We start from the raw sequence: 14,597 nt of genomic DNA, 5'->3' as shown, positions 1-14,597 counted from the left end.
TCATGATATCAAATGCGAAATAGTTAAAAACAAAGAATATGAAAATAATAAAGTATTCAATGATAAATAGTTTCCTTTTTTGGGTATAAAAATAATTATCCCTATAATTAATACAAACATTTCAAATATAAACATTATTAATATATTCTATTTAATATTATTTTTATACATCTACCGACCAAGACATTTGATGTTTTTCATTCACAAAATTTACAGCCCCTATGGGATTAAAATTGCTCGGCGGGAGGATAATAAAACTGCTGTACCCAGTAGCGCTGGTGTGAAGTGTCTACAATGGCTGCGTGCACTTCCTCTTTCTTATCTTCTACTTCTTCTTCATGCCCCTCCTTGTGCTTTCGTTTCAATCCTCTTCTCTTCTCCTCCGCAAGATGTCGTCGTTCTACTCTCTCACTCCCCCGTTCTCGTCTCAGCGGTTATCCATTATTCGCCAGTAAGTATCCTCCCTCTCCTTTTCTACTTCTTTTCAATTTCTAATACCAAAAATGCATTGGAGTTGAATTGGGTTTAGGGTTCTGCTACCTAATTATGGAATTATGAATGCAGTTTCTGCGGAAGCAGAAAGCAGTGGTATCTTTACTTCACCCGAAGTTGCAAAGTCATTTGATTTCAGTAATGAAGAGCGCATATATACATGGTAATATTGTTTTCTCTGGAATGAAATTTTCATGAGTTCAGTTCTGTTATATTGTTTTGTTTGTTTTATTTCTGGAGTGCTTGATAAGCTAATGTGAACAGCGGCGGAGGCAGATTTTCATTAAAGTGTTCAAAAGATGAAAAGTAAACATACAAAAAGTCGAAAGTGTTCAATATCTATATATATAAAAAAAATATAATTTTAATCATATATAAACAGTGTGAGTTTCTAGAGAAGGGGGTTTGGATGACCCCTGAGCCCTTAGTAGCTCTACCCCTGAAAGTCAGTTATAGACATGATCTGTTCAGTAGAAAAAGCTTTTTGTTTCTACCTTGAACTAAAGGACTTATGAACGTTCCAACTTTAAGTCTTGCAGTTTTTGGTATACATAGCTGTTCAATATTAACTTCAATTGACTATACTTGGAGTGACTCATGTGATTTGACGTCTCATTTCTGCATCTCTATATCGATGATTAAATGATCACCTTCTAATTATTCACTACTCTGGAAAATATTAATAAGTGAAATTGTTGACATTTAGGTGGGAGTCTCAAGGATATTTCAAACCAAACATTGTCAAAGGGAGTGATCCTTTTGTAGTTCCGATGCCACCACCTAATGTTACCGGCTCGCTGCACATGGGCCACGCTATGTTTGTGACACTTGAGGTTGCATTCAGTATTTAAATGAATGAAATTCTACATATGCTCTTATTACAGTTCTTTTTGATCTTCTCCAACTCATTCATTTGAATGTCTTTCTTGAGTTATACGAGTTCATCATTCAATATATCAAGTAATTATAGTCTAACTCTTACTTGCTACTGTATTCTCCTACTTTGGGGCACAAAGCTAAAAGTAAAGTTGAATTACACGGTAGCTTACACTAAAGATGTGGTGTTTTATCTTTGCATTATTAAAAATAATTTCTGGAAAATGACTAAGGCAGGAATAATGGGCTGTAAAGTGGAGCAGCTACCATTTAACTATTTAGGATTGCCTCTGGGTGCTGAAAAGAATGACAACAAGATGTGACAAGGTGTCCTGGACAAGTGCAACAATAAATTGGTTCCATGGAAAAGACAGTATTTGTCTTTTGGAGAAAGACTTACATTTGTTAATAGTGGTTTAGATGGTATTCCAACCTATCTAATGTCTCACCTCAGAATGCCAACAAAAATTGAGAAGAAACTAAATTCAATGAGGAATAATTTTTTCTGAAAATGCTGATAAGGGAAAGTTTCATTTGGTCAAATGGCAGGAAGTGATGAAGGAAAAGAAAAATAGGGGCCTGGTAATGAGGAATCTGAAACTGCATAATAAATTTGGAGATACAATCATGGCAATTAAAGCTTATGGACAGGTTATAGATACAAACTATGGTAAGAGAGACAGTTAGGCTCCTTGTATAATCCAATCTTCTTCTAAAGGCAGAGTTTGTAGTATTATCAGTATCTATGGGGTGAGTATAAGCAGTATGCTAAACTGAAATTGGGGAATGTTACTAAAATCCTGTTTTGGTCTGATATATGGTTGGGGATTGAAAGCTTAAAAGAGAAGTTTCCAGTTTTATATAGCTGCTCCACAAACAAAAATGGGACAGTGATTTTTATTGTAGTAATGGCTGGAGGTTGATTTTCAAAAGAGGCCTAAATGATTGGGAGCCGGCGAATTTGTCCAATTAATGTAACTGTTGGAATCTTTGCGAATATTGTAGCATATATTAAAATATAGTAGGTAGCTTATTTTACTCCTACTGTAATTAGGTATCGATTTTTATTAATCTCCTTTCCTTGTTAGGACATGTAAACATAGCTATTTTAAACTCCAAAAGCTAAAGGGAATAATCAAGCCGAGTTCTCTCTCAGACTCCTTCTTTTTCACATGGTATCGGAACATTTTTGTTTGGTGAGAAAACGGCAAAACCACTACTATTCCACGATTCCATGACTCTCATGGGGTACTGTGCATATACCAGTAGCACCATTACAATCGGAATCCTTGCGTGAATCTACCTTGAAAATTCCGCTGCTATAGGGTTGCTCACGTGCTCTCACGCACCACTCTTAGATCCAGATAATTGGTGTCACGTGCACCACGCGCCAACGCGTGTGATGTTTTCCCATATATTTTTTTCCAGTAGGGTCGTCCCATTGTTCTGACCCTACCCATATAGAGGTTTGGCCCAGTTCGGACCTTGGCTCCCCATGAAGTGGTTTGGCTCACATTCACATATATGGTGGTTGACTCTATCTAAGTCTGGTACTCGAAATCCCCACAAGGAAGCTTGTTTGTATGTCTTTTCTCACAAGTGTCCTGACCTACAGGCATGCCCTGCCTTTGCTTGGCCTCAACTTTGCATAGAGCTTATTCTTGGAGATTACTTTCCCCCATGATGGTAAGTATAACATATTAGCGGTTGTTTCTATGACACTCGTGCCAATAGCCCCCACTAGCTTGGCCTCACCAAACTTATCCCCACATGGTAGTTAAGGGTCTTACTTTCCGTTCATCTCAGCTCTTAAGTTGGCCAACAACTTTGCGTCAATGCATAACATGAATGAAACATCTTGAACTAATTATCTGATGCAACTGAATTAATGAACCTTCTTTGCTCGAGTTATGCAAGTACCTAGCATCACATCCAAAATCTCCGCTTGACAATTTACCCAAGTTCATGTCTTGCTGAACAAAGCTATCAGTCCACTGCTGACAGAATGCGACATATTGAATGATAATCGCATTGAGACAACGGGTGCTATATAGCTACTCATCTGCCTAATCTTATAAGCCAGTTCAGATACCACAGTGGAAGTGGGACGAGATAGCCATGGACTTTCTTTCTAGCCCTAAGTGAGCCATAGATTCTAGATCACTAGTTTTGGACTATCGAGAAACCCCTCTCTACCCGCATCCCTAGAACTTGCTTTGCTTTTTTGCTTTAAAGACCCCACCGCGGCCTGAAAGAGAACGTTGTTGGGGGGGGGGGGGGGTGATACCCGTTGGTATCGGATTCAAGGGATTAGTGCAGCAAGTCTACAAGCCACTGAAGTGAGGTTATAGGTCTGATTTCTTTCTCGTATTGAGATCTTAGAATGCTATATGCAGCCCCCTTGCAAGTCACGTCTTTCAGTACTGGGACTGAAGTAAAGTACTTTAGAGTTGCTCTTCTTAACCCGAAATGGCTGGGGAGAGGAAATGTTCCTTTTTTTGAGGGTACTCCCGGGAATAGATCTAGTGGAGAAGGGATGGGGCCTGTAGCTTCTTAACAATAATAAAGGAAGAGATGATTTGGAGAAGAATTCATTCCTCTCCGAGCAGTGAAGTGCCTTCCCCTCTTCCCTCAAAGTGTGCTCTTTCATCCATGCGCATGGTTCTTACTTTCATTTCCCCCCTCTTTTCTTCTCTTTCTTTCTCGGGAGCTTCCTTTCGGAGTCAACGTACTTCCTTATTCACGAGAAATTTTCAATTGGGAGCCATTCTTTTGCAGCTAGGAGACATTGTTGTTATGTTTTCCAGTTATGAGCCCCTGTGATTATTGAACGCAAATCAGTGCACGAGCCTATATCATCCCAATAGCTTAGCATATGGCGCTACAATTAACCAAACATGTTTCAATCAATTCCTTCTAAAAATCCATCCTCTGTTTAGAAGACATCCCTAAGGATAGGTCAATCAAAAGAGGATGTGCGGAAATCAACTGGTAAAACACAGACGAAGACATAAATAGCTATTGTGAAATGACATGATTCTGAAAGTTGTAGTTCATGGCTAAAAAAGAGAAGTCTTTTTGGATTATCGCGTCACACAATTTAACGGGGACGAATCACACAATGTACTCTTGATTACTGTTGGTCTATTACTTTGTCATATTTCAGCTTACAAAGTGATCATCGTATCTGTTAGTTGGTTTATCTGAGATTTTCTAAATTACTTCATTTCTATCATCTCCTTTGTCAGGATATCATGATACGATATAACCGTATGAAGGGAAGACCTACCCTTTGGCTTCCTGGATCAGATCATGCTGGTATTGCAACTCAGGTTCCCTCTACATCCAAAAGTTTACTACTTTTACTCAACTGCATCTCATTTTAGAGCTGATCTTATATTGCTTGCCATCCATCCATTAATACGTTTTGGTTTTATCCAATTTTGATGAAAAATCTTACTTTCATGAACCATTTTGGGTATCCAAGAACTTTCACTGCGAGCTAGTTGAGTTTGAGCTGTTTCCCAATGTTATCTTTGTGCAAATGCACATAGAATGAAAGTTAATTTTGCTTGTGTTGGTGCACGGAACTGTGGTCAGCAATGTGAGAAATCTACCTTGATACTTCAGATGCTGATAGTAGTTACAGAGTGTTGATGTGTAGCTATGGTGTTCCATCATTTACTTCCTCAAATATGTTTGAAGTTTCTGTCTCTGCGGCAGGTTATTTGGTAGTTCTTTTTCTTTCTCAAACTTGTGGGAGTACTTTATCAGTTTAACTTCTTGTGTAATTGGCTCTACTTGTCATTTGTCCTTTTTATTTTTAAAAATGATCTAAACTATCAAAGTTGTCATTTTGCTTGGGTGTGCAGAGCTGAATACTCTTTTTGTTTTCTCTGTTTTCCAGTTGGTTGTGGAGAGAATGCTAGCTACAGAAGGAGTAAAAAGGGCTGATTTGGGTAGAGACGAGTTCACAAAACGAGTATGGGAATGGAAACAGAAGTATATCTACTCATTCTTATTTAAGCTATATATTGATTAAATTCTGCTGTGCTACATGACTTATGGTCATAAATCTTTTTCTTGGATATGTAAACTGATCAAAAAAGAAAGATAATCTTTTTCACCTACATGTCATTTTCCTAGGGATCTCTCAAGCTACTTGTGAAACTTTATCTATTCATTCTTTTTAATGGAATAATGATAATTATATTAAAGACATCCAGAAAATGCAGAAAGTTCTGCTACCTATTCTTTTAGATGATTAAACATATTTTGTTGAATGATTACCATTCTGGCTATCAGCAAACCCTCACAATTAAGAAAAAATAACAAACACCATGAAAAGGTAAAGTACCAAGATCTTCTTTTTCTTTGATTTTTAAGTACCACAATTTCCTTGTTGGATAGAGTAATTTAGTTGGCATTTATTATTCGATGTCCCAGTACTAACAACCTCCTCTCCACTAACATGAATATTTTAATTTCTTATTAGAAAAAAATGAAATGAAAAAAGTAAATAATTTTTTCCACAAGTTCTGCAACCATTGAGAAGTAGAGTAGTAACGGGAAAATTTCGCATGAGAATTTTTAACATAGAAATTTCCTTATTATTCTCTATTCTGTTAATATGTCAATGAGTTGAGCTTTGATGCTCTAAGTAGTGTTGAAGACCTAGAAAAATAGAAACGTATAAGACACTCCTATCTATAAACTAATTTAATTCTTGGATGAAAGAGCTTCTTTTCTTATGCTTCGTCGGTTTTATTTTATGTGACACTCTCTTCTTTTTTTGTTTGTTCCAATAAGAATGACATCTTTCTATGTTTCGGAATAATTTTACATTAAACTTTCGATTTTTATCCTAAATTATATTCTTTTATAGCCAATACGAAAGAGACCTTAATGATATATTATCCTTCTTTTTACTGCTCCTAGTTCTAATTTGTTGGATCTTTTTTTTCCCTTCTAATGATATATTGTCCTTGTCCATCTTTCCCATTGCTTTTTCAATATTTTCTTTTCAATCTAAGAAGAAAGGCTTATTTTATTCTCTTTTATTACTTAGGTATGGTGGAACAATTACTAACCAGATAAAGAGACTTGGTGCTTCCTGTGATTGGACCAGAGAACATTTTACCCTTGATGAACAGCTGAGTAGTAAGACAACCTTCCATTCAGTAAAAGGCCCATCAACTCTGTGGTTCGAACTTGTCTACAGGATATGGATATCAACTCTCTAGGATAGCAAGCTATGAATTCTCTAAGTGGCTTATCAGTTAATTTGTCTTTTACTTTGTCATCCTACGTACTGTTTTTTTCGATAATAGTTTCATCTATCCAAATGTACCTGGTCCTGCATCTAGATATAGATGAGCTAATACTGGTCCAGTGATAAAATGTGCATTATTTCTTGTTTGTCATATGTATACATATATCATCCATTTGTATAACAGGAGTCTAATTTTAAAAATTCAATTGTTGCAGGAGCAGTAGTTGAAGCATTTATAAGGCTTCATGAAAAAGGGTTAATATATCAGGGTACTCACTACTCCCTTTCCAAAAGTTCGTATGTTTTTAGTAAGTAAAAGATAGAGACTGTTGCTTGATTAAATGAGCTATTCTGGCAAACTCTATCGCCTTGAAGAAAGTAGACTTACCTCGAGAACTTCTAGATTTTCATTTTCCAAGAGTAGTACTGCCCCTTTTTACAATATGGCTTTTGGGTTTTATATTTTTCTTTTGGTTGAGGGTTGTGGGTGGGGGAGAGAATATGGTAGCTCCTCCAGGATAGAGTATGCTTTTCCTTTTGTTCTTTTGGATAGTCTTTTAAACAGATCTTGTGTTTTCTATGACAACCAAAAATTAATCATATCAAAGATAAAGTTACTTTGCGAACAGAAAAAGCATTCTCTTGGCTACAAGAAAGATAAGGGAAGGATGTGGGGAGCTAACATCTGGGTATATGGATGAAAAATGGACATATAATTTCTGCTTGACTGTGTTGATAAGAATTGTTTAATCCTTTACATTATAGGCCTTCCTAATATTGTTGCTAAAGGATAGTGGGTGGAGACAGCTTCAACATTCTGCAGCATACCCAATTGTTAAGCATCTCTTGCTTTGTTGAATGCTGACAACTTAATTTATTCCTGTTCCTCTAATTTTATTTAATGTTAGAAGCAAAAATGCTACACTGTAGAACTCAAACGTGAAATACTTCTACATATAGTTAAAAGTATTTGGAGCTTCCTTTAAAAGCATGAACCTGGAGGGCATGCGTATCTAATTTATGGACTGACATTTCATTGGTTCTCTTCACATGGCATAATAAGTAGAGCTGTTGATAAATCCTTCAGTGTGAAATGGCATTTGAACTGCACCTTTTTAATCAAATACTGGACTTAAACCACCGATAGTTTTCTGCAAGATGCGTGCTAGTAAACCTGAGCATTCTTCTGGATGTCAACTTTCACCTAAATGCATTAGCTGTCTCATTGAAAATTTGCAGGTTCTTATATGGTTAATTGGTCTCCTAATTTGCAGACTGCAGTTTCAGACTTGGTATGCTATTTATGCAGTTGGAAATATGCTTCTCTTGTTAATTAGTGGTTCAATCTCATTGGTTAAAGTCAATTGCTTTTCTACCTCAGGAAGTAGAGTATTCTGAAGAACCTGGTTCACTTTATTACATCAAGTACCGTGTTGCTGGAGGTTCAAAGTAAAGACATTGCACTTGTAGCTAATCACTTGTATTTTCTTCTTTACTTTAATTTAGTGTTTTAAACTACTCCTTCCCTTCCAATTTATGTGACATAGTTTGAATAGGCACGAGATTTAGGAAAGAAATGAAGGCTTTTGAAACTTGTGGTCTCAAACATAGCCAAAGATATATGTGACTATAAAATTGTGAAACTTGTGGCCTTGAACATATCAAAACATTTGTGTGGCTATACAAACATCTCATTAACGGCAAAATGAGAAGTATAAATTTAATTGTTTTCAAATATAGAAATGGATTATTCTTTTTGAAAATAAATTAATAAGGAAATAGTGTCACAAAAACTGAAACAGTGTGAGTATTCATTTAAGTGATCATTGAAATGGTAGTATGGAAATGGTACTTTCACCATTCAAGTAGCTTCAGTTATCTTTAAACCTTTGGTCTTGCTGCTGCTAAGAAGGGTTTAAAAAGTTGCCTCAATCCATGTCCTAGCTTTGTTTGTTGGAGCCACAATCAAATCTAGCTAGTTCACTTAAAAAATATTGGCATGATCAAGCCTCTTTTGGTTTGGCCGCAATGTATATCAATAAATTTTTAGTATTTTCATAAAACTATTGTGTGGTGTTTGGTTGACTAAAACTAAAGGAAAATATTTTCCTCCAGGAAATATTTTACAGCAAATACGGAAACAACTTATTCCTTTTTTGGGGTCATCTCCATGCTATTCTTAATTCATGTCATTTGCTTCTATCAACATGGGAACATCATTCCCAGTGTTAGCTACTTATTATCATCATTCAAACAGCAAGCAGGTGCCACAACCAATTAAACTCGGTAGAAGGTTTTATGAAATGGCTCTCCTTTGTATAACATTTTCCAGTAAAGTTTTCAGAGCCTTATGGTGTAAATGGCTCTCTTCTGTATAACATTTCCAGTAAAGCTTTAAGAGCTTTATGTTGTAAATAGGTATTCACTCCAACACAAGTGAAAAAGGTGTTTTGCTTGATGTATCATTTACTCACCAGATATAACAAAAGTCAACACGCTTTTAAGGTTATTGGTAGCGTGCTTTTAAGTTTATAACTGCTTGCTCCGAGCCTTAATTGTAGTTGAGATTTTAATTTCTTATCAACCAAGCTCAAGCTCTGTGCTTATTTTCTTTACTCTTGGGCATTGGCTATTTGCAATTTGCTGTAGCGTATAAAAGGCTTATCCTGTTAGTTGCCTTACTACCAGTGTAATTTTTTTCTCAATGTTCTAATGTGGTTATTTAATTATTTTTTCTTAAAATTTGTTGGGGCAGGAGTGACTTTTTGACAATTGCGACCACACGCCCAGAGACCTTATTTGGTGATACTGCCATTGCTGTTAATCCTCAGGTATATCTCCCTAGATTTTATCTAATCAAAATAGGTTATTTCAAAAGAGGGAAAAATTTTATATGACAATATTTGACTGAATATGGAGTTTAACAAGTAAATTTAGTTTGTATATTAGAAGAAAATATTTTATCAAGAAAAATATATATTAGAAGAAAATATTTAAGGCACGTGCTTGAAAACATTACATGTTTAAATTTGGGCAATCTCGATTATCAAAATAATAGAACATCCAAACTTTTAGATTAATTTGATTTGTATATAATTTTCACAACTTCCAAGAAAAAAAGATCTCAGTTATTGAAAGTACAGTTTAGTGAATTTTGATTTCTTGAAAGTTGTGAAAGTTATATACAAATCAAATGGTGTCTATAATTTTGGATGTTCTAAAATGCAGTGTTGCATAAATTGAGATGGAAGGTGTACTAGTTTTGTTCAGCCCCCGTTTTGTCTAAATGACCTTCATATTCCTGATTTGGAAGGTAGCGTATTCCGTATTGATTAGATTATTGCATTGGTGATACAACAGATATTTTGGATTATAAGGTGGAGTACTTACCTACCACTTATCTATGCTTATCACTAGGGGACAAAAAGAATGATGATAAGTTGTGGCAAAGAGTCCTGAATATGTATAGTAGTAAATTAGTTCCATGGAAAAGACAATACCTGTCATTTGGAGGAAGACTCACAATGGTTAATGCATAGTATTTATTTATTTAATGCAAAATGGCAAGACAATGTTGGGAGCTATATATATATGATGTCAGATGGGCAATGCCCCCAAATATTAAGAACCTGCTGGAGACTTGGCAACTTCAGAAAATAGCAAAGAGTCAATTGCCTGTATGGATAACAATGCCTTTATGTGTTCTATGGACAATTTGTCTTGAGAGAAATAATGGTCTGCGTTGAAGGAAAAAAGACAACATACCTCAAGAATTAAATATAGATGTCTTAAATATACATTTGTAGAAGTAGTATTATGGAAGATTTGGATCAATACATGGATTTTCTAGAGGGTTAGATGATTTTGTTGAAGTCTCTTTTGTATATGCGGCTGGGGTGTTGTACATGTTAATAGGGATCGAAAAGGGTGGGGTGGTTGCAGGGCAAACCTGTGAAGACTCCAACTCGCCCCGCCTAGCAAAAAACATTCTGTTTTCAATCCGCCCCGCATATTTTTCTTCTTTTTCAACTGAGTTTGAAATAAAAAATATTGATCTATGGGTGCTATCATTTTTTATCATTTTTTAGATTAATACATTGCACACAAATAAGTCCACAACAGGAAGTTAAATTTGTCCAGTTTAAGTATTTTGGTTTAGCCTATTCCCTTATTTTATTAGACTGAACTATTTTACAGTAAGAAATTTGTCTAAGACTTGTTTGTTAAATTTAATTTTGGAATTACAGTTAATTAATTGAAGAAAGCAGGATAAGAAAGGCCAACACAGATACGAAAAGTTCAATTGCAAAGTATTTTGTGAAACAGAACTTGAATTACGCAACTGGGCAGCAAATTTGAATGTAGGAAAAACAAATCTGCAACTTTAGCAGAAACCACAGAGAAAAAAATTCCCAAGCTGCACCTTATTTTTAAAAAAAATATTTGAACCCGCCCCGACCCCACAAAAGTTCGAACCCATACTGCCCCCTAGACATTGTAACCCACCCCGCCCCGCCTCATTGCCATCCCTATACGTGTATCATCTTGATACATTTATCAAATAAAATTTTACCTTATCAATAAAAGTTTGTCATCCTGAAAATGAGTTTTTAGGTGAGTACTCCGTATGCCAACGCTTTTACTGTAAATGGTGATAACGAACTTGATGGTATTGAGGTGAAAGTTGTAAAGTTGTTGATGAGAAGTTGGTCTAGCAGGGAAACATGTCAGGGCGGTTTAGTGTGAATAGGTAAACAAATTTAATTTCTTGAGACTTGTGAAAGCCATGCTGCATAACATTGTTTACAGGCACGTGTCAGTGACGCCCCAAACTATGTGACTTGAGGCTTGAAAGGACTGGTTTTGGAGGGTCATCTGACGCTTGCTTCTCTATTTTAATAATCCAAACTGATGTTTGTGCATATATAAGTATTATGCAAACTTGGAAAATTCTTGTGGATATGCAATGAGTAACTGTCAATCTTGTTCTCAACTTTTTCTAGGAAAATCTTGTTGAAGGGAAGAGGGGAAAACTCTTAGGACTAGAGGTCTTAAATTCAAGGAGAGTTTGAAACTATAATGACAAAATGAGCTAATAATAGCTTTTTGCTCCATTACAACTAAGTATTGAAGTGTGCTAAGACATTAATTAGTTGAATAAATGTGTGCTCTCTTTAAAAGTTTAAGCTTTAGATTAGATGATCATACACTTCAATATGGTATCATAAGACCCATCCTAATTCTTGGTTTACCCGATGTTGGACCACCATATTATATTGTCCACACTCCAGTTGGTAGGCTTACGGGGGGGGGGGGGGGAGGGGGGTGAATGTTATCCCAAATTAGTTGTGGATGTGTAATTAGTCTCTTTTTATGGTTTTGAGCAATCCTCACCTCATGAACTAGCTTTTGGGGTTTGCGTTAGACCTAAGGTTCATTACTTTACATGGCCCAAGACTATATAAGTAAGCAAACAATCCCATCCCACTCCGATAAGGGACTCTAACACCCCTTGCACACCAGGATGGGGCATCGGAAACATGAACTATATAATGTGGGGCCCAATATCTTGTAAACTAAGAATTGGAACGGGTTTGGGTATCTAGAATTGGCTCCTTATATAGTCTTAGGCAATGCTTACCTCATGAGCTTGCTTTTGGGGTTGATTTAGGTCGAAATTTCATTTCTTTACATGCCCCAAGACCATATAAGGAAGCAAACAATACCATCATACACTGATGTGGGGCTTTAACACCAGCTCTCACACTCAAGATTGGACATTTGAAGCTTGAACTATATAACATGGGGGCCCAACATTAGGTAAGTTATGAATTGAAATGGGGTTAGCTTTGATACCATGTTGTAAGTTGAATCTTGGGCCTAACTCAACCCCAAAAGATATTCAAGAGGTGAGGATTTCCCCAGGAGATTAATTCCGCATTCTACAACTGATGTGGGACAACTTAACACCTCATGCATGCCTTGACCTGCAAATTAGCGCGTTCACAACATAATATGATGCACCAACTTTGGGTAAACCAAGAATTGAGATGACTTTGGCACTGATACCATGTAAATTGAGTTAGGTCTACTTCCTCGTAAGACAAAGGCGCTGGGTTCAGTTCACACCACCACCTGTTATCAGAAAGAGTTTACACCTGCTTGGCTCATTAAAAAGATAAATTAGGCCAGCAAGCAAGGGGTGTTTTGAGACATTGATTAATTAAGTAAGTGCATTCTTTCTAAAAGCTTTTAGATGAGACGGTGACACACTTTAATAAAGTATAAACGTGACTTCCAGTGCCAACAATCCTTTGGTTTTGTGATGTGAATGCATAGTTGCTGATATGTGACTGACCGCCATCCTTCTTTGTTGTGATTCACCAACTAATAGTCACTGCCATAAACTTGTAATTTGTACCATTTGTTACTTTTTTAATTAAAATTTTACTTTATCAAGATAGTCCACTTGTGATAGGCCAAGGGTATTTCCTGATGCAAGCCATCTTAAAATCGGGTCAAAATGCAAAAAAAAAAAGAGGAAAAATTGAAAATAGACCAAAGCTGAGATGAATCCACGGAGAAATGAGGTTTAGGATTTTAAGTTCACATTTGGTCTGGTTATCAATCATCGGGGATGTAGTCACTCGCAGAATGGTAAATTCTCTGGTGAGGAGCTTTACTGGCTGTTGTAAGGTGCATCTGAATAGAGTCTATCAGTGTTAACCAGAATATTTAATTAGCATTTCTCTCACTATGATTGTGTGTGGACTGTAGAATATAGTAATGTTCCTCTCTTCTATGTGGTGTAAAGTAAAATGCTATTTTCATGGTTCACGCTGTCCAGTCTTTGGCCTGAACTTTGTTTTAATGAAACTCTTTCTTGGTAAATGTCTGTTTTTGCGTATCCTTCTCCATCAGTACAATTTTATTTTGTTATAAAACAGGCTTGTTCCCATCATATTCTCTCTGTTTGATAAACCTCAATACCACTTCATGTTCTCCATGATTGTTCTTAGCACTATGACTAAATATCTCCTTTTAAGCATCCTTTTCTTTTTCATGAAAGGAGAAACACTCCGAGGCATCTATATTGAGCAAAAGGCATCTTGCCTTAAGCTTTGGAGGTGGTATGACCATAAGAGCTCGAAAAAAGGAAAGATCAGCATGATAAGTGGCTAGAGCCTATTGTGACTCGAACTAGTTTTTGATCTAGTATTTTGGTCGATAAGTGGATTCTTTCTAGCCTTTGCCCAAATCCTTATCAACATCTGTAGAAATTGCCACAGTATTCCCTTTTTAGGTCACCACTCCCTCGTGGTTTCACATTTTTTCTATGTTATCGAACATATGATAAAAATTTGATCCCCTTACTTGCGCTAATTTTCTTGAATATCTAAATACATACAACATAAGGAACCAAAATGCAAAATATGGATAAAGACAGATGATTTAGCGCCATATATTTCTGATTTTAGTCTTCAGAATCCAGAGATCTGTTTTTTCCTGGTGTGTGTGTTAAATTACAATCAAGTTGGTATGTGTATGGTATCCATATCAAAAGAAAAAAAGTTGATATCTGTGTGGCGTTGTTAATTATCCAATTTCTCCTCAGCTCATGATAATCAGTTGTCAATTGTTTGCACTGCCATCTTTTTTCCTGTATCAGACATTCCTATTGTACCGAAAAGTGGTATGAAATCCATAATATGGAGTGAATGTAGATTTAGTAGTGTCCAGTACTCCAGTTGATACTTTTCTTTGCTAACGGTTAGCCTTAACAATATTTCAGACATTGAAAAGTTGAGCTAACTTGGAGAAGGAGCCAGTCCATCAGTTTGAGGAAAGTCTGGTGACAAAGTTAATGATTAGACATGACATGGATCGAATTATTTTTGAAAGAACCAGCCTTTTGGTTTTTCCTCTTTATGCTTTTTAGTCTGATAAGTATATGCCT

The 14,597-nt window shown here is 36.2% G+C and overlaps 1 protein-coding gene across 3 annotated transcripts in view; it reads left to right on the top strand.

The window, feature by feature from the left end:
- The first annotated feature begins 212 nt into the window (after positions 1-212).
- LOC129870024 (valine--tRNA ligase, chloroplastic/mitochondrial 2) overlaps positions 213-14,597 on the top strand; it is a 41,205-nt gene continuing 26,820 nt past the window's right edge. Inside the window, exons 1-10 of one of the 3 annotated variants that reach the window (XM_055944588.1) lie at positions 213-451; positions 565-655; positions 1,199-1,325; positions 4,617-4,700; positions 5,276-5,370; positions 6,437-6,528; positions 6,856-6,909; positions 7,880-7,932; positions 8,022-8,089; positions 9,396-9,471. In XM_055944588.1, the coding sequence (XP_055800563.1) occupies positions 295-451; positions 565-655; positions 1,199-1,325; positions 4,617-4,700; positions 5,276-5,370; positions 6,437-6,528; positions 6,856-6,909; positions 7,880-7,932; positions 8,022-8,089; positions 9,396-9,471 (897 nt within the window). In that variant the 5' untranslated portion in view covers positions 213-294. Of the gene's footprint in view, positions 452-564; positions 656-1,198; positions 1,326-4,616; positions 4,701-5,275; positions 5,371-6,436; positions 6,529-6,556; positions 6,647-6,855; positions 6,910-7,879; positions 7,933-8,021; positions 8,090-9,395; positions 9,472-14,597 lie in introns of those variants that run through there. The other 2 variants (XM_055944589.1, XM_055944590.1) reach the window with 2 other exon arrangements.

This window comes from Solanum dulcamara, chromosome 10 (genome assembly GCF_947179165.1).
Source record: "Solanum dulcamara chromosome 10, daSolDulc1.2, whole genome shotgun sequence".
Classification (NCBI taxonomy): domain Eukaryota; kingdom Viridiplantae; phylum Streptophyta; class Magnoliopsida; order Solanales; family Solanaceae; genus Solanum; species Solanum dulcamara.
The sequence above is the reverse complement of the archived record's forward strand: the minus strand, read 5'-3'. Positions and strand labels throughout refer to the sequence as shown.